Source organism: Schistocerca americana, chromosome X (genome assembly GCF_021461395.2).
Source record: "Schistocerca americana isolate TAMUIC-IGC-003095 chromosome X, iqSchAmer2.1, whole genome shotgun sequence".
NCBI lineage: Eukaryota > Metazoa > Arthropoda > Insecta > Orthoptera > Acrididae > Schistocerca > Schistocerca americana.
This window is the reverse complement of record NC_060130.1, coordinates 964,721,912-964,744,320: the sequence shown is the minus strand read 5'-3', so window position 1 is coordinate 964,744,320 and position 22,409 is coordinate 964,721,912. Positions and strand designations below refer to the sequence as shown.

Genomic DNA, 22,409 nt, shown 5'->3' with positions numbered 1-22,409 from the left:
CGACACGTGCGGTTCAACCCCTAGACGAGTTTGAGCCAAGACATTTCGACGAAGAGGAACCGCATGTGATCCTGAACATCGTTCGGATGTTAGCTCACATGACGAAGACGGTTATTCAGAATGTAGGAACATTTTGAAGTCTGACAAGTGCCGAAGCAAAATCTTTTGCATTACCCATAGAAAATGTCCCAAAGATCGATACATCAGTTGTGAAATAAATCATTTCTACAGTCAACGGCGAATATGATGCCCTGAAAAAAAAATTAAAAGAAAATTATATCTGTGTAGTCTTCACACTCTGTTTCTGTACATCTGGCTGCGCTACACCTGGTTAGTTTTTACTAAATTTGCCGAAAGTGTATTTAACCTTTCTGAAAAATGTATTACAGGAACCTGAGCGGAAACTGTTCTAATGTATGCACAACAGGGCGGTGCAGTTCGGATCGGGAGCTCATTTTACGATTGGAGCAAATGACTTGGAAATATTAACTCGCCAATTTAGTAGCTAGCAGAGATGAGGAGTAATACACTTGACTTGGCATAATAATGGGCCCTTAATTCCCGTAAGTAATAGTTACAAGGCGGCGGCAGGCGGCGTGATTCACGCAGCGGCGGCGGCGCAGTTTGTGGGCAATCATCCGCGGGCAGCGCGTGACGGGCATGCGGGAGCGCCTGCCTGACGTACTGCATATTAGGCCCGCCCCACCGCCACGCTCTCCTCGCACAACTAATCCCGTCCTGCTTTCAGATCACTTCTTTCACTCGTCTGTGGAAGCAGCTGTACTGTAACCACCATCTCACCCACCTCCTACACACACACATACACACACAAGCACACACATCAGGTGGAAACTTCTAGTTCAGCCAGGATGGTGTCTGACGTCTAGCTGGTATTTTTGTTGTTGGAGATTCATTTGACGCAGCTACACACGGAGGTGACAAAAGTCGTTGCATACGTCCGAATATGGTATCGGATCTCCTTTCGCCCGGTCTAGTACAGCAGCTCAACATGGTATGGACTCAACTAGTCGTTGGGTGAAATTTTCGCTCTACAGCGGAGTGTGCGCTGATATGAAACTTCCTGGCAGATGAAAACTGTGTTCCGGACCGAGACTCGAACTCGGGACCTTTGCCTTTCGCGGGCAAGTGTTCTACCAATTGAGCTCAGTTGGTAGAGCACTTGCCCGCGAAAGGCAAAGGTCCCGAGTTCGAGTCTCGGTCCGGCACACAGTTTTAATCTGCCAGGAAGTTTCATATCAGCGGACACTCCTCTGTAGAGTGAAAATTTCATTCTAGAAACATCCCCCAGGCTGTGGCTAAGCCATGTCTCCGCAATATCCTTTCTTTCAGGAGTGCTAGTTCTGCAAGGTTCGCAGGAGAGCTTCTGTAAAGTTTGGAAGGTAGGAGACGAGGTACTGGCAGAAGTAAAGCTGTGAGGACGGGGTGTGAGTCGTGCTTGGGTAGCTCAGTTGGTAGAGCACTTGCCCGCGAAAGGCAAAGGCCCCGAGTTCGAGTCTCGGTCCGGCACACAGTTTTAATCTGCCAGGAAGTTTCAAGTTGTTGGGTGTCCCACGCAGAAATATTGATCCATGGTGCCTCTATAACCATTCATAGTTGCGAAACTGTTGCTGGTGCAGGTTTTTGTGCACGAAATGATATATAGATTATGTCCCAAAAATGTCTGGTGGTATTCATGTCTGGGTGATCAAATTATTCCCTCGACTTTTTCAGAATATTCTTCAAAACAATCGCCAACAATTGTACTCGGTGACATGGCACATTGTTATAGGAACACGAAATCTATAAATGGCCGAAAATGGTCCCCAAGTAAGCCGAACATAACCATTTCCAGTCAATGATCGGTCCAGGTGCACCTGAGGACCCAGTACATTCCATGTAAACACAGCACGAACCATTATGAAGCCATCACCAGCTTGCCCAGTGCCTTGTTGAAAGCTTGGGTCCATGGATTCGTAGTGCTGAGTGACATTCGAACCCTACCATCAGTTCTTACCAACGGAATCGGGTCTCATCTCACCAGGCCAAGGTTTTCCAGTCGTCTAAGATGTAATCGATATGGTCACGAGCCCAGGATCGATGCCGTGCTATTAGCAAAGGAAGTCTGTTGCCATAACCCATTAACGCCAAATTTCGCCGAACTATCATAACAGATCCATTCATCGCACGTCCTACATAGATTTCTGTGGTAATTTCACGCAGTATAACATGTCCGTTCGCACCGAAAACTCTTAAGTTAAAACCGCTGGTCTCGGCCGTTAAACGAAGGCCGTCGGACACTGCGTTGTCCGTGGCGAGAGGTAACGCCTGAAATTTTGTACTGTCGGAACACTCTCGACACTGTGGGTCTCAGAATATTGAATTCTCTAACATTTTCTGAAATGTAATGTCCCATGCGTCTAGCTCCAACTACCACTCCACGTTCAAAGTCTTAATTCCCGTCGTGCGGCCATATCACGTCGGAAACCTTTTCACATGAATCACCTGTGAACAAAAGACAGCTCCGCCGTTACACTGACATTTTATTCGTTGTGTACGCGATACCACCGTCATCTGTCTATGAGAACATCGCTATCCCATGACTGTTGCCACCTCAGTGTACATGCTAGTCTATCACGTGCAAGCCATTTCATCTCTGCATAACTTACGCAGGCCACATCCATAAAATTCCCTCACTGTAGTAAAACATTCGTCAATGTCTAAAATTTTTACCCCACCACACTTCCTTTTTTTACTGAATTAGCTATTCCTCGATGCCTCAATTTGTCTCCTGTCAACATCTCCCTTCTTTTCTTCAATTTGTGCCGTGAACTTCTTCTCTACAGGGTTAGACTCAGTAACTCTTCATCAGTTCCTATCTACCAGTCTAATTTCCAGCAATCTTCTGCATTATCACATTCAAAAGCTATTCTTTACTGTCCACGTATGGCTTCCATATTCGATGTTATCAAATATGTCTTTTTCTGGGAAGAAGATCTGTCTATAGTCAGCTACACTTTATATCTTCTTTACTTCACCGATAGACAGTTATTTTGCTGACCAAATAGCAAAATTTGTCTACAAATTTCAGTGCCTTATTTCCTGTTCTAAATCCCTAAGTTTCTCCTGATTTAAAGCGACTACGCTCCAGTCTCCCTGTTAATCAGATAATCCGTTTACAAAATATTATCCATTCCGTTCAAGTAATGTTTCAAGTCCTTTGCTGTTTCTGATGCAATTGCAGTGCCATCGGTAAAACTTACACCTATTCTTGTTTAAATCTGTCAATTAACATTGCTGCGTCACAGCTAATGGATTCTAATGAGACTGACACCGGCCGCGGAAACCCACGTGCTTACAACTTTTAATCGTTCTCTTTTAATTTTAGTCTCTTCTCGAAATGTAAGAATCGAATAACATGGGAGATACGCTATTACCATGTCTCACAGCCTTCCCAGTTATTGCCTTTCTTCTACGTCCTTCCTGTATTACAACTGCAGTCTGGTTTGTGTATAAGTTGCAGATAACTTACCGCGCTTGTATTTCCTGACATAACTTCAGAATTTCCATCAGACCTAAAAATTATTAGTACGGCATGTTGTGTACGGCTAAAACACATTGAAAAACGCTGTGTAATATCCCAGAAAAAAGCTCGTGTATGAAATGCACACCATGATCTGCGAGCGCGGGGCGTGGGAACCAAAAAGAGTTAGTGGCCTCAAAATGGCTGTACGCATTATTCAAGGACTAGGTGGACAATACCAAAGTTCCGTGAGGCTGTTCCCGAAAGATAGAAAAGTCGCAATGCCACAAAATCTGTAGTGAAATGCAGGAAGATCTGAGGAGAATAGACGAATGGTACGAGTAATGACCCTCGAACCAATAAATGTAGTGCATTGTGGATAAATGAGTAGTATAACCCATAGTTGTTCGATTAGAGGGTTAGCGATGCAACACTGGAAACGGTGAAAGCCGAAAAATATCTAGTGCTATGCGTCCGAACGCCTACATAAAAGTAGTTGTAGTAAAAGCAGATGACAGCCTTAGATTCATTAGAATCAATTATAAAGACATGTAATTCATGCACGAAAGAAGTGCTTTGCAAAAGTCTCATCACGGTCTCTTCCTAGGTAGGAGTATAGGGGAAATCGAGAAGATCTGAAGGAACCTTTAATATGAATGAGAGCGTCACGGAGATGTCCGTCAAACTCCAGTGGCAGTCGCCCCAAAATCGGAGTTTTCCGTCACGCACAGAGTTACTGTTAAAAATCTGGGGTCTTTTCTTCCAAAAAGGGTAAGGCGACATGTTACTTCCCTGTGAAGAGACAGTCAGAAATTGGAACTCACGTGAAGGCTTACGGTCAGTCGTTCTTCCCGCACACCCTATTCGCGGATGAAACAAGGACAGGGAGCAAATGATAATGATAAACAAAGAACCGTCCGCAAGCCGACGAACAGAGTATAGGTTTGGATCTAGGAAGTTTAAATTGTTGGTGAACCAGGCAAGAATGCACTTGTGCGCAGGGTGGCCAAAGTAAAATCGGCCCAAAGGTGTCTTCGGAATTTCGTGTCCTGGAATCTGTTTAAACCATTGACAGGTCAAGTGACAGAAGATGAATGACTCTACGGGTATTTTCAGCAAGATGAAGCAACAGCACACACCACATATGCAAACTTGACAGGAGTTCATTAGTTGTTCAGCGAGGATAGAACAGTCATCAAAGCGCACTCTGATACTCCGTGATCCTATACGTCGTTCACAGTACGGCACTAATCAACTGTTACGCACGCCTTTCTAAGGTCAAAGGACACTGTATCGATGTTGGCGCCGTTCTCTACTGGCTCCCGGTTTCTGGAATGGCTTGATCTCTCTCCCAGTGAGTTTTTACCTGTGGGGCAAGTTAAATAGGCAGCTGTACTTAAGTAATCCCCAAACACTGAAGGAACAACGAAAACACTAATGATATCGTTCCTCAAGCAGAATTGCTGCGCGACCCTCATAGTGGGACATCACGCAGAGGCCGTTTCCAGCATCATCTGCAACGAGCGGGTCTGCTGTTCATTAACTACAGAAGTTGTTTTTCGTGTTATAAACGTATTCCGAGTCTGTTTCATTTTGGCCAAGCTGTGCACCAAAGGGGAACCACAGTAATTTTTTGTGACATGAAACACGTAGAACGACTTTGGTTATGGTGAGGTGCTGTAGAGCAGTTTAGAATGGTCAAGGATGGGATTGACACACAAATAAAGTAATGACACCGATCATCCATCTACAACACAGAATAATGAAAAAATAGGATTTCAGGAACGCAAACACTATTGAATGGTGTTTAACGCCTCGTCGACGTGAAAGCCAATAATGACGTTGTGTTAGACCGCATGGACGGTGATGGGCGAAGAAATTAGGCATAATCAGCGAAGAAGAAAACTGCTGCCAGCCATACTATTTGTTAACGAATAATTATCCCTCTTTAAGGAGCTAGGCCCATCATCAGACGGAAGGAAATATTTCTCGTACGAATTTAACATAATTATCTGGAGAAAAACTTTTCTGTATATTTCACAAAACAGCAGTCTGCTTCATTGATGTGCGACATACTGGACAACAAGAGTCAGAGTGCCCCGACAACCCAACGAAACGTCGAACACCCAGGGTAAGCAGGGTGCAATTGATGCAAGAGCTGACCTTGTGGTGTTTTGGTGGTGTTTTCCGTATTATGCCTTGGGGCTCTTCATATGGATTACCTTTAAAATAAACATGGGCGTATATTTTAAGATTTCCCATGCCAAAGCATTGTGCCCTTCGTTCTACAAATCTACGTGTACTTTATGACTAAGCTGTGGACTCTCCTGTCTTCCAAGATAACAATCGTTTTCATAGGGCGAATAAGCGTTTCTAGTTTGACAAACGCTAGCGCACCCCATTGAATCTCGACAACCCTGCAAAATTACCCGATCTTAATCTCGTATGAATGCCAGAGACCATTTGAACAGAGGGTGAAACGTAGTAATAAACATTCACGCAATCTGGTAGCTCTGCGGGATCTCTTAATCAATAAGTGGTTTCATCTGGGTGTGGCATACCTGAAGAAACCTGTGAACGTTTTCCTCTTATAACTGAAACCGTTAGGGGTGAATGCGGTGCTATACGCTACTGGCGTGGTGTCATTGATATCCCTGCCATTTTTAAACCTCTTGTTAAGAGAAGTGAAAAGACAGGGTTAAACAGTTATTGTCCAGTTTTATTACTTTCCTATTTCTCCAAAATATTCTAAAAAGTGATGCACTTGAAGGGATGCTGGGCCGAAAATGCTATTTATACATTCACTCACCAAATATTACAAGCCTTCAGTAATAAAATACCACCAGTTGATCTTTCCAAGCCGTTTGACTGCGCAGATCATGTTACTCTCTTGGAAAAACTTAGGTTGCGTCGACTTGAAAGCTTTATAAACAACTGGTCTGAGTCATACATAACAAACTGAATGCAAAAAAATGTGTGAAATCTTAAGGGACTTAACTGCTAAAGTCATCAGTCCCTAAGCTTACACACTACTTAACCTAAATTATCCTAAGGACAAACACACGCACCCATGCCCGGGGGAGGACTCGAACTTCCGCCGGGACCAGCCTCACAGTCCATGACTGCAGCGCCTCAGACCACTCGGCTAATCCCGCGCCTGAATGCAAAAAGTTGTGCTGAATAATTCGAACAATATTGGAAAGAGGCAAAATTTTAGTGACTGGAAGAAATTTGTCTTGTGATGTCCTTCCAGTTAACATTCATCAAGCAGAATCGGTAGTTTTTGCAGAGGATACATGATTTAAAACAAATCTCATTACAGCGAAAGCAAGAGAAGAGATTTTTAAAGATATTTCTAAAGAATTATTAAGCTGTTCTCTGAAAATGATCTTTCTCTATGTCTTGAGAAAACACACAATATTCAGATCTGTACAAGAAACAGTAAGAACAACAACTGATGTGGCGCTTGAACAACAGTCACTAAAAAAGGGAGAATTTTCCAAATTATTGAATTTACGTGTTGATGAAAACTTAAACTGGAAGGAGTAGTGATCTGCTCAAAAAGTCGAGTTCAGCTATTTTTGCTGTCCTTATAATTGTTAGTCTTGGAAAAAAATGAATCAGCATCACAATATTTTTGCATATTTCCACTCAATAATGTCTTATGGAATAATTATCTGAGACAAAGCATCACTTAGAAGGAAAGTATAATATGTGATTTTCACCAGCAAGTATTTTGTAGGTATCTCTTCAAGGATTTGGCCATTTCTCCGTTTCTTTCTGATGGGCCCACAGCGCGTATTAGGCCGAAGAACAACATATAACATAAATATGTAATATTAAATAATGAAATTAATAAAGCGTCAAAAAGAAAACACCAGATATATGGAGGAATTTATGAAATATGTATTTCTCTGTTCCTTCTCAATATATGTACGTATTCGCTAATAAAATTCACTATAGCTAATAAATCATAATTTTAGAAGAACAGTGGTGACATTATTACAGCACAAGAAGGAAAAATGACTTTTATTACCTACTATTAATAACTGTCGGTGGTTTAGAAACGATTTCAATACGAATAAAAATTTTTTTTGATCATTTTTTGTCTAATCTTTCCATTGCGTGGAATAATTTTTATTTAATAATTAGTAGCCTGTAGAAGTGCTAGCTTTAAGCGTAGTTGCATGAGTAGGACTGGAAAATAATATGTTGATTAATGTTGTAACTAACTGCATATACATTGAGGAGTCAAAGAAACTGGTACACCTGCCTAATATCGTGTAGGCTCCTGCGAGCCCGCAGAAGTGCCGCAACACGCCGTGGCATGGACTCGACTAATGTCTGAAGTAGTGCTGGAGGGAACTGACATCATGAATCCTACTGGGCTGTCCATAAATCCGTAAGAGTACGAGGGGATGGAGATCTCTTCTGAACAGCACGTTGCAAAGCATTCCAGATATGCTCAATACTGTTCATGTTTGAGGAGTTTGAGCAGTTGGAGGTGAGCCGCCAGCAATGGTGGATGTGGGGAGAGAGACAGCAGAGTTTTGAGAGCAGACAATCTGGACATGTGTCCATCAGAAAAAGGAAATTTGTAAGACTGGATGTCATGAACTGATATATATATATTATGACTTTCAACACTATTAATGTAAATACAGTGTTTGTTCTCTATCAAAATCTTTCATTTGCTAACTATGCTAGTTAGTGCCCTCAGTAGTTAGAATCTTTCATTTAGCCGGCCGTGGTGGCCGTGCGGTTCTAGGCGCTTCAGTCTGGAAGCGCGTGACCGCTACGGTCGCAGATTCGAATCCTGCCTCGGGCATCGATGTGTGTGATGTCCTTAGGTTAGTTAGGTTTAAGTAGTTCTAAGTTCTAGGGGACTGACGACCACAGCAGTTAAGTCCCATAGTGCTCAGAGCCATTTCATTTCTTTCATTTAGCTGGCAGTATTGGCGCTCACTGTATTGCAGTAGTTAGAGTAACGAAGATTTTTGTGAGGTAAGTAATTCATGAAAGGTATAGCTTATTGTTAGTCAGGGCCATTCTTTTGTTGGGGTTATTGAAAGTGAGACTGCGTTGCCTGAAAAAAAAAAATCTGTGTCAATTTAGTGATGATCAGAATAAGTAAAGAGAGCATGTCTGAGTACGTTCAGTTTTGCTCAGCTGTTTGAAAATCAAATTACGTAAGAAGTTTATCAGCAAAGTCATCTATAATTTTTCTAAGGGGACGTTACAGTTTGTATGCCGTTCCTCCCAATATCTTCACCTCTCGTGGTATTATACAGCGAGATATGGCTTACGAACATATTTGCAGTGAGGGGTTTGGGAACATTCTGCACCCTTGACATTGTGTGACATTTTTAAGCAAAGAATATTGTTAGAAATGTCAGATTCAATAAATCTCTTTTGGGTGTACAACGGCACTATGGAGTCAAATGCTCCAACGAATGTAGATGGCCGAAACTTTGGAGTGTTTGACACTGTGGTAAAACAACAAAGCCATAAGACTTTTACTGGACAGTAATGTACTTATTTACAAAGACGAAGTTATTACTATCATCTATCGATGAACCGAATCAGAAGGAGACATCTTGAAATTCAAAATCCGAGATTGCAGCAAAACTTGACTGTTAACTCCTAAGGAGAAATGTCCCGATAATTCGGATCCTATTAAGCCGAGTTATGTACTCTTTTATCTGCTTAATCAGATCTGAAATACGCTCTTCCTTATTAAAAATATTTGTTACAATGCCTTTATAATATTCAAACCATATTTTAAAGCTCTGCCCTTGACGACAAAAAAATCCTGTATTCGTTTATTCATCTGCCTACCATTGACACGAGGATGAAGGAAGAAGTCTTGTCAGACTGCAGCAGATGGACTGGCTGGAGTATCACCGGAGGTTTGCGCCTTTAAGCGTTCACTGTGGTCTGCTTAAGCAGTCGATGTACAGCGTTCAACGGCTGAACTCGTAAGCTGATGCGGCTTCCCAACTGTTGTCGCTGCTCGCCATGTTCGTCGTTAGCGCTGGCAACGAGAGAGCTTACGCCGTGTTTGGGCAAAATCGCACTTAACAGCCAGTGTCGATGCACAGAACAGTTATTAACACCACCCTGCTTACACCCTCCCTGCAGGACAACATACTATGACGCTAATTCAGTGTCGGTAAACTTCTGAGTCTTCCTGTTCCCGTTAATATGGGGACGAGAGAGAAAAATACGCTGTTGTAAATGTTTGAAGTCTAATGCATCTGAAGGGTACTAGAGCGAATGAGCTGTTGAAATATGAACTGAGAGGTTTCAAGAAGATTACTTTTTCTGCGTTTGTAGCACTGCTCCTTCTTTATAATTTTGCTTGGAGTCAGTATGATAATGACTCTCTGACAAAAAAATGCACGTCCATCAAGATACAAACAACACTTAACCTGATGAGACCCACAGTTAATAATTGTAAATATTGGAGGTAGAGACGAAAATAGGTACATACGTAACAGATGACTGAAGACGTCTGTTATAGATTGTTCACGTAGCAGGGTTAACATGTGCATTTCAGCGCCGAGGTAATTAAACAGTGATTTTCAATTTCAATTATGATAAAACTATTGATGTTCCATTGTTTTCTGTAGCATCACAGCTAATCACAGAGCACTGTCTGGTAGCGTCTCTGGCGAGTGCTATCCGGGTTTTAGTGATTGTTTCTGACACGTTCATGCTGATTTCAGTGTGCGCGGTAATTCTTTCGCTATAAAAACGATAATTTCTCTTATATTTCTTTCTTACTGAGAACTTTCCAAAATGAAAACGCATGCATGTGTAGACTCTTAAAAGGGCATTCTTTTTTAGCTTCTACTACATATTCGTTTCCGAGCAGTGCGTAGATACTAGGATCTTATTCTAGACTTGTGCAGTTAGGACATCTTTGCTTCAACATTTGCAGATGTACGTTTAGTTTTCAGCAGTACTGGCGTCAGAGTGCTACGTCCGTTAGTAGTACCTATTATGTAAACTAATTCTTTTGCAAATTGTTCTTCCATTTGTTTCTCCCACAGATGTCATCATTTGGTATGGTTTCCTTTCTTTTCGACATATTATAACATAAGTCTCACATTTTTAGTTAAAAGTTCCTCATTCACTTTATTCTTGGTATTTTGAGCTGACAAATATTTTTATTCAGTTTCAGGAAACACGCAAAGTTGTTTCTCAGAGATATTCTTTCAGAGCCCACTGTTTCTTTGAATATCTTACAACATTTCAATTTTGAAGTTAACGACAAAAAAACAACGAACGTCTTTCATCTAAAGCACCACGTATTAATGAGGCTATGATCGTTGATAAGTATTCATTACATTTTTTTAGACTTTGCAGTCACAGTGACAACCGCGAAAGCTGTTGTTGTTGTCTAATTCCCACTTCAGGTCTCTCAAAATGAAATCTGGCAAATCAGATGCTGACTATAAGAAGAATTAATAATTACTTTGTAGTATACAGTCTAACAATTTTCGACTACATGCAGTACAATATGGAAAGTAGGAGGTGTTTATGGATTACCTTTAGCGATATCATGAAACAAAATAATCAATGTCATAAATAAAGTGCCTCGAAAGTGTGAGACATGGGAATAAATGTTTCCCCCACACTTATCGCTTTACATTAAAATCAAATTCATCCAAAACATAATGAAGTAATTTTTTCACAACTGGTGGAGGTAAAGAACATAGCCTAAGTGTATAATTTCCAGTATTTGGTCCACAAACAAAGCGATAACTTTCTTTCCAGGTAAACATGACATGCTGATTTAGACTGACAGGGAAACGATCCTTGGCTTTTTATTTATGTCCCCTAGAAGCTGACTTCCACTGTAACAACATAAAGAACTGCAATGTAATGTGCACAGAAACTGGAAAAGATTATGTTTGATGCGACTACAATCAGTCAGCACAGTTTATCACAGAAGACACCGCCTGCAACTTACTAACGTAGAACGAACTTTCAGAGCTATTTCACCAGGAAACAATTGCAAGGCTAAAAAGTATTGGTATACCCTGTAGTCCATCAACGTAAGAGATCGCTTGCACTCCTCTCATTCAGTTTAACCACGTTTTTTCGTGTACTTAGTGGATGTTGCAGACATCCTATGGATTTCTTTTTGTTGGGAGATATGAAATGTTTCATGTACGAAACACCGATAGACTCTCCAAAAGAGCTGTCTGCCCGTTGACTGAAGCTACAGCCATTATTTGTGAAACACGTGTTTGTTTTGAGCGTGTTAGGCGATCATTAACACGCAGTTGCCACGTGTGCATTAATGTAAATGGGTACATTTCGAGCAACATCTCTAGAAAAATATTCAGCACACTGCTGTTTGGATACCGTCTCTGAACACCACTAACGTCAAAACCTTCGTGGTCTCCTGGTTGGGGAACATTTTTCTAACATAAAAAATTGTTTTTTTTCCTGTAAACACACTAAAATGTTGTATACCCAGTTTTTTTTTACACTCTGTACATTTAATTCGTGTGATTTTTTCCCTATTATACGAGGGTTGGAACTTAAATAGTGGAAACTATTTGTTCACAACCGATACAAGAGCCGGCCGGTGTGGCCGAGCGGTTCTGGGCGCTTCAGTCTGGAACCGCGTGACCGCTAAGGTCGCGGGTTCGAGTCCTGCCTCGGGCATGAATGTGTGTGATGCCCTTAGGTTAGTTAGGTTTAAGTAGCTCTAAGTTCTAGGGGACTAATGACCTCAGATGTTACGTCCCATAGTGCTCAGAGCCATTTGAACCATTTTGAACCGACACAAGAGAGTTAGTTGTTAGCACTTGTTACTGTCCTTCAAAGTAGTCACCAGCGTTGTGTAGAATCCGTTGCCAGCGATGTGGAAGGCGTAGTATACCGTTAGCAGAGCCTGTTCTGTTAATGGTGTGAATGGAGCGGTCTAAAGTTATGGTGATTCTCGTGTACGACTGTGATGGTGTTATCCTAACGCATTACGTTCCTCCACGGCAGACCGTCAATGCACAGTATTACTGTTCGTTTTTGGAGCATCACCTGCGACCAGCTTTGCGAAAGAGGCAGCGACACTTTCTGCACAACCTACCCCTCATTTTGCACGACAATGTGCGGGCGCGTACAGCGTAAGCTGTGGCTGCTCTGTTCGGTCGATGGGACTGGGAAGTACTGTACCATTCACCACACTCCCCGGACTTATGTCCTTGTGACCTTGATTTGATTCCGAAGATGAAGGAACCGCTTCGTGGCATTCGGTTCAGAACTGATTCAGAGATTCGACAGGCAGTAGACCGCTCCATTCGCACCATCCAATGAACAATTGCCTGCATAATGTAGGCTATGAGTGTTTTTTGTATTTTAAAAAGTTTTTTTAAAAACTCTGTGTGTGTCAACGAATACTACCTAAAATTACCACCACATATTTCATATTTTGAAACAATCACTAATTTTCGTAATAATTACCGAAATTAATGCACAGGGCATTAAGATCACACCCTATAAACACATGGTGGGCTGCAGATACAAATTAGTGAACAACTTAATGCCTGTTTTCCGTCGCTAGGTATGACGTGCATAAATGATATCCTGCAGCCAGCCTTCTTAACTGCGTTTTTCTCGCTTTGTTCCATAATTTATTGACGATTTGTACAAACCATTTTCTTTTTCAGTCGCGCCGGCCGAAGTGGCCGCGCGGTTCTGGCGCTGCAGTCTGGAACCGCCAGACCGCTACGGTCGCAGGTTCGAATCCTGCCTCGGGCATGGATGTGTGTGATGTCCTTAGGTTAGTTAGGTTTAACTAGTTCTAAGTTCTAGGGGACTAATGAGCTCAGCAGTTGAGTCCCATAGTGCTCAGAGCCATTTGAACCATTTTTCAGTCGCACCTATTTTGCCAGCTACATTCCCGTGCGTACTTGCTTTTGGGTACGCGAGAGGTGCTTCCCGGTATTGCTTTACTATTAGCCACGCGTCAATTCGATAATAGTGAATGCGGTAGTGTCAGAGAAAGTTATACAGTGAATTTTTGTTGAAAAAACTTGCAAGACTATGCCCGGAGTCTGACCTACAGACATAGTGTCATGTAAGAACAAGAGTGGAGAGATAAAAAAAAAAGGGTGACATGAACACAGGAAATGCATGTGCTTCCTTAATGCATGAAAGAGCTATTAGCTGATGAGGAACATTCATTACTTAAAAACTACCGCTTCCTTTGACGTCAGAATAACAGAATCTGTACCGAGCGCACAAAAAAGATAAGTTCCAGTGAATATCGCTGTAACTAGACAGTTTCGTTACGTATATATATATATATATATATATATATATATATATGCAGTGCTATTCGTGATAGTCTGCCTTTCTCACAATAGTGACATTAGAGCGCTCTTAGTGAAAATTGCGACTTACCAATTTTATTGAGATTTTAGAAAAAAATATAGCAGATAAACGTATTACTCTCCCCGCGTAGATACTAACAAGCAGAAGACAGTTACACAGTCGCGCCACGTGGTAGCGGAGAAAAAAACGGCTTGTACGCACAAGGGACTGTATTGATGTCCACTTGTCAGGCCAATGGCTAGCGGTCACGCGAAAACCGAGAATAGCCGACGTTAATACACGGCCAACCATAAATAACCGAATCTACAACATCTCTGCACATTATCCTCAGCCTTTCGACGTCGCTACTAGGTGCGATATCACGTGATCATCCGATAGATGTAAACCCTCATTGTGGACACTGACACTGGGTAGACGGCACTAAAAACAGGACCAGCAATGAACACCCAACTGAAGCTAAAATCAGCAATTTCCTCGTGAAGCCTCTACTAGTATTAATGGTCTGGCGCCTTGCCTGTATCAGAAAAGATTCTCATCCTTTAACAACATCGAGAATTTTCTTCGTAGAAATAATAACTATACAGCGCTGATTCCTTACTTTTACGCGTCATGTTCTTCTTATGTTATTAAGAGAATTTGTGTAAGTGTCGGTCTGGCGCAGAACAAACATATATTTGGGAACCTTGACTTTCTTTTTATTCTGAAGTTTTTGAAGGAATTTACAGACGCGCGATAACTAGTGTTAGCAAGCTACCTGAAAAATAATAATGCTAACTCAATTTTGTAAATATAATAAAATATTTTGTACAACGAAAGCCCAGTCCAAAGTTTTAAATTTTACTTTTATTATTCACTTGATGACTAGTTCCGGGCCGAGACGCATTTTCAAATCATCGAAACATAGCCAAAAATGATGTTTTCGAAGAAGTGAAAACCATGTCAAAAATGTGCAACGAACAGTTACAGCTCAATCAGGTAACTAAGATCTTCGGAAATACCATTGATGACTATATTACGATGTTTTGAAAATGGGTCGCAGACCGAAAATAATCATCGAGTGAATAAAAAAAAGTAAAGTTTGTTGCATCTATGGACTGGTTTTTCGTTGTAATGATTAACAGAATCTGCTGACCTAGCAGCATGCTGGAAGTTCGTAAAAATATTTTGTATTTGAGAAAAGTTGTTAACCAGCACCTTATTAATTATGAAACAATGACGATAAAATCAGTATATATGAGAATTGTTTTGAAAATGAATCATAATAAACGCAACATACTGCAAGAGTTGAGCGAATGTATTGTCTTCTCGGCGAGAAAGGAATTACTAGAAAGCTGCACCCTGTTTATGTTGTCAGATTCGGCCGAAATGGGGAATGCGGTACACCTATGCAAACGTTTTTCTGGAACTATAAAATTTAACAAACTATCTATACCTCATAGGAATCATGTGTAGATGCAGATACCCATTCATCTGACGAATATATGAGGATGGACATGGTGCTGTAGGGACACGAAAGATTTCGGTGGACAAGTACAGAAAATTCCACATACGCACCACTCGCAAGAAAAATCACGTTTTGAAGGCTGTTTCAGAAATTAATGTTGCAGAGCATATTCATTTAGTTTAAAAAATGCAAATGTTTGATACCTAAATGTGTAAGTCCGGGAAAAAGTTCGTTATGGCACCAGCGTCAAATTTCCTTGTCACTAACAATACCCACGACGATTGTGACATTATGACCCCCTAAGTCTCATGGGTTCTAAACTAATGTTATGATACTTTGACCTTCTGACACACATTTTCCCATGAAGAGTTATGTGTTAAGAAGGACTTTTCATGACTGATAGAAACTGTTCGTTATGGCTTTGAAGTTTTTGTCCTGTCTCATCAGCATTTTTGGTACAAATGTGTTCTTTCTCTATTCGTTTTGGCGTTTTTCCATTATATGCCGAGTAATGCACGAGAGCGGGAGAGCATACCTTTAATTCCAATTGCTTACTTTATATCACTGTTTAGCTTTCTTATGCATAACGTTTCTGCGTATTTGTCCTTATTCTTATTTTCCATTTCGCTACCGACCAGACCTTACTTTCCGAATAGCCCTCGTATTTCAGATTATGCACACAATTTTGAATACACGTGTAATGTTCAGGTACGTACAATGTTTCGATTATGTGACCAGATTTAATGTGCATATTAATACGAGCGTAGTTTCCAGTTCCTGTACTGATCCTGTACTGAAACGAAATCCGAAAATCCTCTTGTGCGGTGATTCCAGGATAGAATCTTCTGTGGCGAAGATACATTTGCAGTTTTTAGGCTACCTCACTGTTCATTTTCAGCCATTTGACAAGCACTGCTGCATAAAAGTCTCTTCTACACTTCTCTACGCATTAGAGATTCCAGCTATATACGTCCATATTGCTCCTGATTGTTTTCTAATTTTCTCTACCCAACTTCTAGTAGGCCGTCACATGGATCATTTCCTATCTCTTGGAATCCATCAAAGAGCTTCTTTGGACCATGTACGACCCATTCGCATAGCTACATATCCTGGTCACTTCTATTAAATTTTCGTTAAACTCATACTTACGTTTTCCACCTCAGTATGGTTCCTGCTCGATTCACGAGTTTTCCGGTCTTTCCTATTAATGCATCTTTCAGTTTCCTGCCGAGTAATCCTCATCTTTTGAATCATTCTCAATGACATCTAAGTCAAAGCTGGTAATATAGACATACTGCGTTTGCAACATAACACAAGCTTTGTTCTGAAAAACTTACTGATGTTCCTGCTGATAAAAGAACCGTGTAATTAAAACTTCATCATTCATGAATGGAATATAAACAGTTGTAACTTCCAAATACAAAAGTATGTCAGTTAAATAAAAATAAACTTATACGGCCATAAAATTTAAAGCCATGCGAAGAACAAGAGTGAACCTCATAACACGAATATTTTTAACAAAGCGCAGTACAAGTATACGCGGTAAGACTTGTTGCAATACCGCACCCAGCAGAGATTAAGCGTCATGAATGACAGGCACAAAGCAGAAAATAGTTTCTGACTCAGAAAAGGGAATGCCGAAGCAGCTACATATTAAAAAAAATACGCGTATAGTAATTTATATTGTAACGCATATAACACAGCTGTATACTGCATTTGGACGAACTTTCTTTTCTTTCTGGAACTGCATCAGCTAGCGAAGAACTTGAGAAACGAAGAAAATGTTGAGTATAAAAAGAAAGAAATTTAAAGGCATGGAGTGTAGCGCTACATTAAATGTGGCTCACATTTTGTACGTCACTCTCATATCTTGACAAGGACTCTGCAGTGGATAACAAATAATAATAATAATAATAATAATAATAATAATAATACCTTGACGCAAAGCGTTTCGCAAACTTCCCTCCTCAGGAAAATGATATAGTTCAGATTTGACCGAGTTAGTATATCACACATTTTTCTTGATACCGATTTTTCTGTCTTCCTTTCAAAGCACTTTCATTCCACCAGTAATAAATTTATTTCTTGTTAGGCAACTGTTTTGTTGCAGCTGAGAAAGAAGTATTTTGTTTCGCATTTGAAAACAGTATTAATTTGCATATCGTTTGGAATCGTGTGATGCCTGTTAGATTTCCAGTTAGTCGTAAGCATAATGCGAAAATTGTGAACGGTGACTGGTGCAAAAGAGTTTAAACACATAAAATTTCTCTTCAAAATAACAGTAATCTTCACAACCACGGTCCAGTGCCGGTGATACACTAGTAAACATGATGTGCGACAAAAAACACCTAACAAAATGGTCTCCGTCGTACATACAAATCATATTTTGTTTCTGAAATAATGTACATTATATAGTATAATCATTAAACTTTGCCCTAACCGTCAGAACAGCACAAAAATTGTAGTTCTTCCACACTCTGATATGCCACATTTGATAACAATTCCACTACAGGCAAACATTAAAAACCAGCACTGAGGAAAGAAAGAGATAGACAACATTGAAGTATTATTTTTATTGCGTGCCAAATATATTGTGCGTTTCCAGCTTAGCAGAATCACTGAAACACCTTCCAAGGAAGATAACATGTTGTTCATTTGGCCAAGTGCAGCGTGAACACAGTGTTAAGTGTTTTCCAAGTACAGGCACTATTTAGCGTGTAGAAAATGTAACATCATGTTTGTGCTTATGCTCATGCTGCTTCTTTTCTTTTCTTTTTTGACAAAAACTGTGATTTGCTTATGTTTATTAGCACGATTTTTTAAAATATCGACGTGTCGTGCCATCTTTCATAAAAGACGTGAAAAGTGTAAAAAGAGTGCTGTATGTCTCAAAAACTGGTAATTAAATATTTAGGAAATTTGGGAACAGAGAAACAGGAAAATATATTTATATCATTATTACATAAATATTACATACACAAAGCCAAAAAGTTAATGTTAAATTACAGGCATGTACTTTTGCAACAAGCATTAATTGTGCGAGCAGAAGCCATTCAAAAAGCTTGTGCTTGCATTTAACATTAGTTGCTGTGAAACAGTTATTAAGCATGTTAAAAGTACTCTGTTTTTCCTACCTGCTGTGTACCTTCATTCCAATGTCAAAAAATTAATTTTAAAGCGTGCTGGAAGAAACAAAGAAAGACATTATAGGCCAGAGACGAATAACAAAGTTTCCCGCCTCTCTGCGCTCCTGCGGCTAAGAGAGACGACGTACGCGCAAAGAGCAGCCTGCAGGCAGCAGGGGACGGGTTTGTTGTTCGTCTCTGGCTCGAGGGTGCCTGTGGGATACATACTTTTTCCCGGGTACTGCGTCAAACTAGTCCGCCTCGGCTGTCCGTCTTCGTCAAATAGCGAGCTGTTGCCATTGCCATTGCCTTGCCATTGCACTTCCTGCCTTACTCCGTTATAATCCTTCTGGTTGGCACCCCTAATGCCAACTAGAGGGTTCTCTAACTGAGACTCAATGCCGTCAAACGACGTGGCATTTTCCGAGGATATCACCTTAACTGAAATTGACCCCGAATAGGAAGCAGTCAGTTTAGTTTCCGAGTCATCGTAATCTATTTGAGTTTCTTCTAGGGACGGTTGCGGGTGCTGGTGCGAGGTGGGCGGGGAGAGAAAGTACGGATACAAGCTGGGGTACCACAACTCTCGGAAATTTCCTTGCTCGGGGTCATACGGGTAGAGTGCAGAGTCTGTGCCAGATAAATCAAGGGAGGCTGGTAGAACGTCTGAAATGAAAACAGCAGGAAAAGAAACAATCAGTGCTGTGCTCACAGTGGTAGGATGACACATGCAGTGCAAATAGAATACTTGAGTACGTCTAGGGAGGCGGCCGGAGCGCCGGCGTGGGGCTTCCGGCCGCCTGCGTTACAACTAGCAACACAAAACGTCACACTACCGTATCACTAGGATTTCCTCAACGCTTTCCACAACATTATTTAAAGTAACTATTTTGTGCTTTCATCTATGTTTATCGCAAACGTGAATGCTAAGACCTGGACGATGCATAGCTGACATGCATCTTGCTGTGATGGTGCTCAAACAGTGAGTGGTGCTACCGTACCGTGCTGCTCGAGCATCCGCAAGCCGGACAGTGAACGCAACTTCCCGCACTTAATGGTTTCAGTTCTGACGAAGCGTTACTATCAGCCGTTCCCTCCGGTCGCGGATGCTCGATTTTATCATTAACTTAAACTTCCCGAATAAGACACTCGTATTTTGTATTCTGATGCGACAGCACTTACTTAAATGTCATTCCTCACCACCAACATCTACATCTTGTAAGTTTCTGATCCGTCGAAACAAAACAGAGCAGATAAGGGTGCATTTAATTGATCCTGGTTCCCATTTATTTATTGAAAGACTTTTCTTTTAGATTTTAATGAGTACCGATCGTAAGATAATAAAATATGTGAAAAAGGCAGATGACTAGACGTCTACATTTCTTCTTTTCGAAATCAAGAAAAAAAAGGTCTTGAACTAAAATGCTTTTAAGAAAACTAATACAGAATCAATAAATGAATTCCCCTATAGTAGTTAACTAACTTTTTTTGTAAGCGACAACTAGACTTTTTAAAATTTGTGTCGATTCAGATAAATCTAAATTAATCCAGTTGTGGGCATTTAACTTACTGGTTTACCGAGAAAGGCGATAGTCAGAGTCACCAATATTGTGAAGGATATATTTCCTTTTATTTCCGAAACACAGATATGTCTTTCACTTACGCACACGTAGCTCAGTAGAGGTGAAAATATTGTTTTTAAAAGTGCTGGTCATTCTAGCTATATCTACATCTAAGAACACAACACCAAAAAACTGGTGAGACAGTGAGAGACGTTAGGTAGGTGCCAGTGCAAGGTGCGTAAAACCTCCTCAGTAGTTTATCAATTCTCTTAGTGCTTTACATCAACTGTGAGGCATACATCCAACTACGCGAGACGGACAAGGAATGTTCTCTCATTTAGTACTATAATCAATATTTTCAACTAGAAAAAGCTACCAGTACAGAAACAAAAAGGTGATGGGTGAAAACAAAATACATTCATTTAAAAGTTTATGTTTCTTGGATGTCTGTAACTCTTGTTGATTTACTTCGAGGTGGTACACTGTGTTTTTACAGACTTTTTTCGTCTCAGTTTTTCTAGAAGTGTTCGCGTGTGGAATCAAACATTACATAAATATTCCCTCCATCCCCGACTGTCACTGCAGGGGACATTTTCCACTTCATCCCCCCAGTTCTACTCACACATCTTCCTTCCCCCCCCCCCCCCCCCCCCCCCCCCGTCCTCCTCACTCTCTTTCTCTCTCTCTCTCTTCCACACACATCTGTTTCCTCTACCCTCTTCCCTCTTCTTCTCTATTTCTCTATACATCTCTCCTTCCTCTTTGTTCGTGGATATGAGTCCCAAATCCATAACAGTATTTTCTTTGTGAATGTATGTAAGATGTAGGAAACGATTACTAGTTCTCGCAGAAATTTCTGTATACACCGCTACTCAGTTTCTGATGTCATTTCTTAGAGTTTATCGAAACAATTCTCTTACTTCCTATACTGTATGGAGCAGCAGTTTCTTTCTTCATCTTTCCAATATGGTACCTATATGGTAAAATCAATGCAAAGCTGGAAAATTCATGCTTTAGTAATATATTTGTTAAATGTTTGCCTATATCTTACGTTCGAAACGACGTGTTTCGACCCTTGAATTGTAGAACAATGTACGCAGAATGGGAAAAATATGAATTAGTCAAGTTCCAAAAATTCATAGCCCAGTCAGTTTGCCTATCACATATCACAAACCACAACTTTTAAGTTCTGCTTACATCACATAGCACTATAAGAAAGTTTGCAAAAGTAATGTACAATATTCTCACGCTGTGCTAAATCGAAGTACTTGTTTTAACGCAAGTGATCACTCTATTAATATAATGAAAGTATACAACCAGTGGTTTAAAAGCGCTCAATTTGTAGCGGATTGTTCGTAATGGACTTTAATTTTAGCACATACAGTGGGTGTAAGAAGTGCTGAGACATATATTTATTTCGACTTTGGGGTTTCTTTAACACACACACCAGAAATAATTATGTTAAGTAACGTAAACAACAGATCTCAGATGCTGTAGAATTTATTTCTTACTTGGAGTACGGAAAAAAATGAAACATATTGTGTTAAGTAACACAAAACTTAAAAAACTCGTCCATTCCTGTCAGAAAAAAGTAGTCAGTAACTTAAAGGAAAGTATTCGGATATCGAAGTTTTTTGTTTCTTCATGGTATTTGCCGACAATTTCAACGTTGTGGGAGGGATGCATTTTAGTGTCGGAATCATGATAAAGAGAACTCTAAAAATTCGATGTGATACGATGTTTATTTTCAAAAATAGGTACGAAAGAAGAATATCACAGAATAAGAAGACTGAAATAGTTCGAGGTTGCGTGTAATTGTATTTTTCAGACACTGAACATTACTTAGGGCATACAAGACATACGTTACCGTGCTAAGAGCAGGAAAGAGGGCGGCTAACTCAGACGCTACATGGTGCTCTCTTGACATTTGCCACTTATTTCCGTGGTATTTGACGTATGGTGACAACAGTTTTGACGTTGCAGAGCTTTTCATGGTCTATATAACAGAAGTACGACAAATATCGTCTCAACAGGCTATACTAATAGTGTTCTGAATAGTTGTTTCTAGAGAGTGAGTAATGACAGTAGCAGTAGGAGAGAAAGCTGTTAGAAAGTGTTGTGAACATAGGGATATATAGAGGGCGAGTGAGACAGAGAGAGCAAAGTGGCGACACCCAACCAAGATGAATGGTTCAAATTTGATGGGGACTGAAGTGGACGAAAAATTGCAAATCTGCATATTCATTATAGTGATATTGCAGAGGCCACTATTGTGTGTATTTTGTACAAAGGAACATTTTTGAAGTACAGAGAAAAGTCAGGACATCAGACGACGACTGCACCTCTCAGACAGAGGAAAAGGAAACACTTTGTATATCCTCAAAATGGAGCCCACAATCTGTGATCCA

General features: G+C 40.5%; 1 protein-coding gene across 1 annotated transcript in view; it reads right to left on the bottom strand.

The window, feature by feature from the left end:
- LOC124556422 overlaps positions 1-22,409 on the bottom strand; it is a 962,508-nt gene that overhangs the window by 363,000 nt on the left and 577,099 nt on the right. The window contains exon 5 of the mRNA XM_047130380.1: positions 18,668-19,105. Coding sequence (XP_046986336.1) covers positions 18,668-19,105 — 438 coding nt within the window. The remainder of the gene's footprint in view (positions 1-18,667; positions 19,106-22,409) is intronic.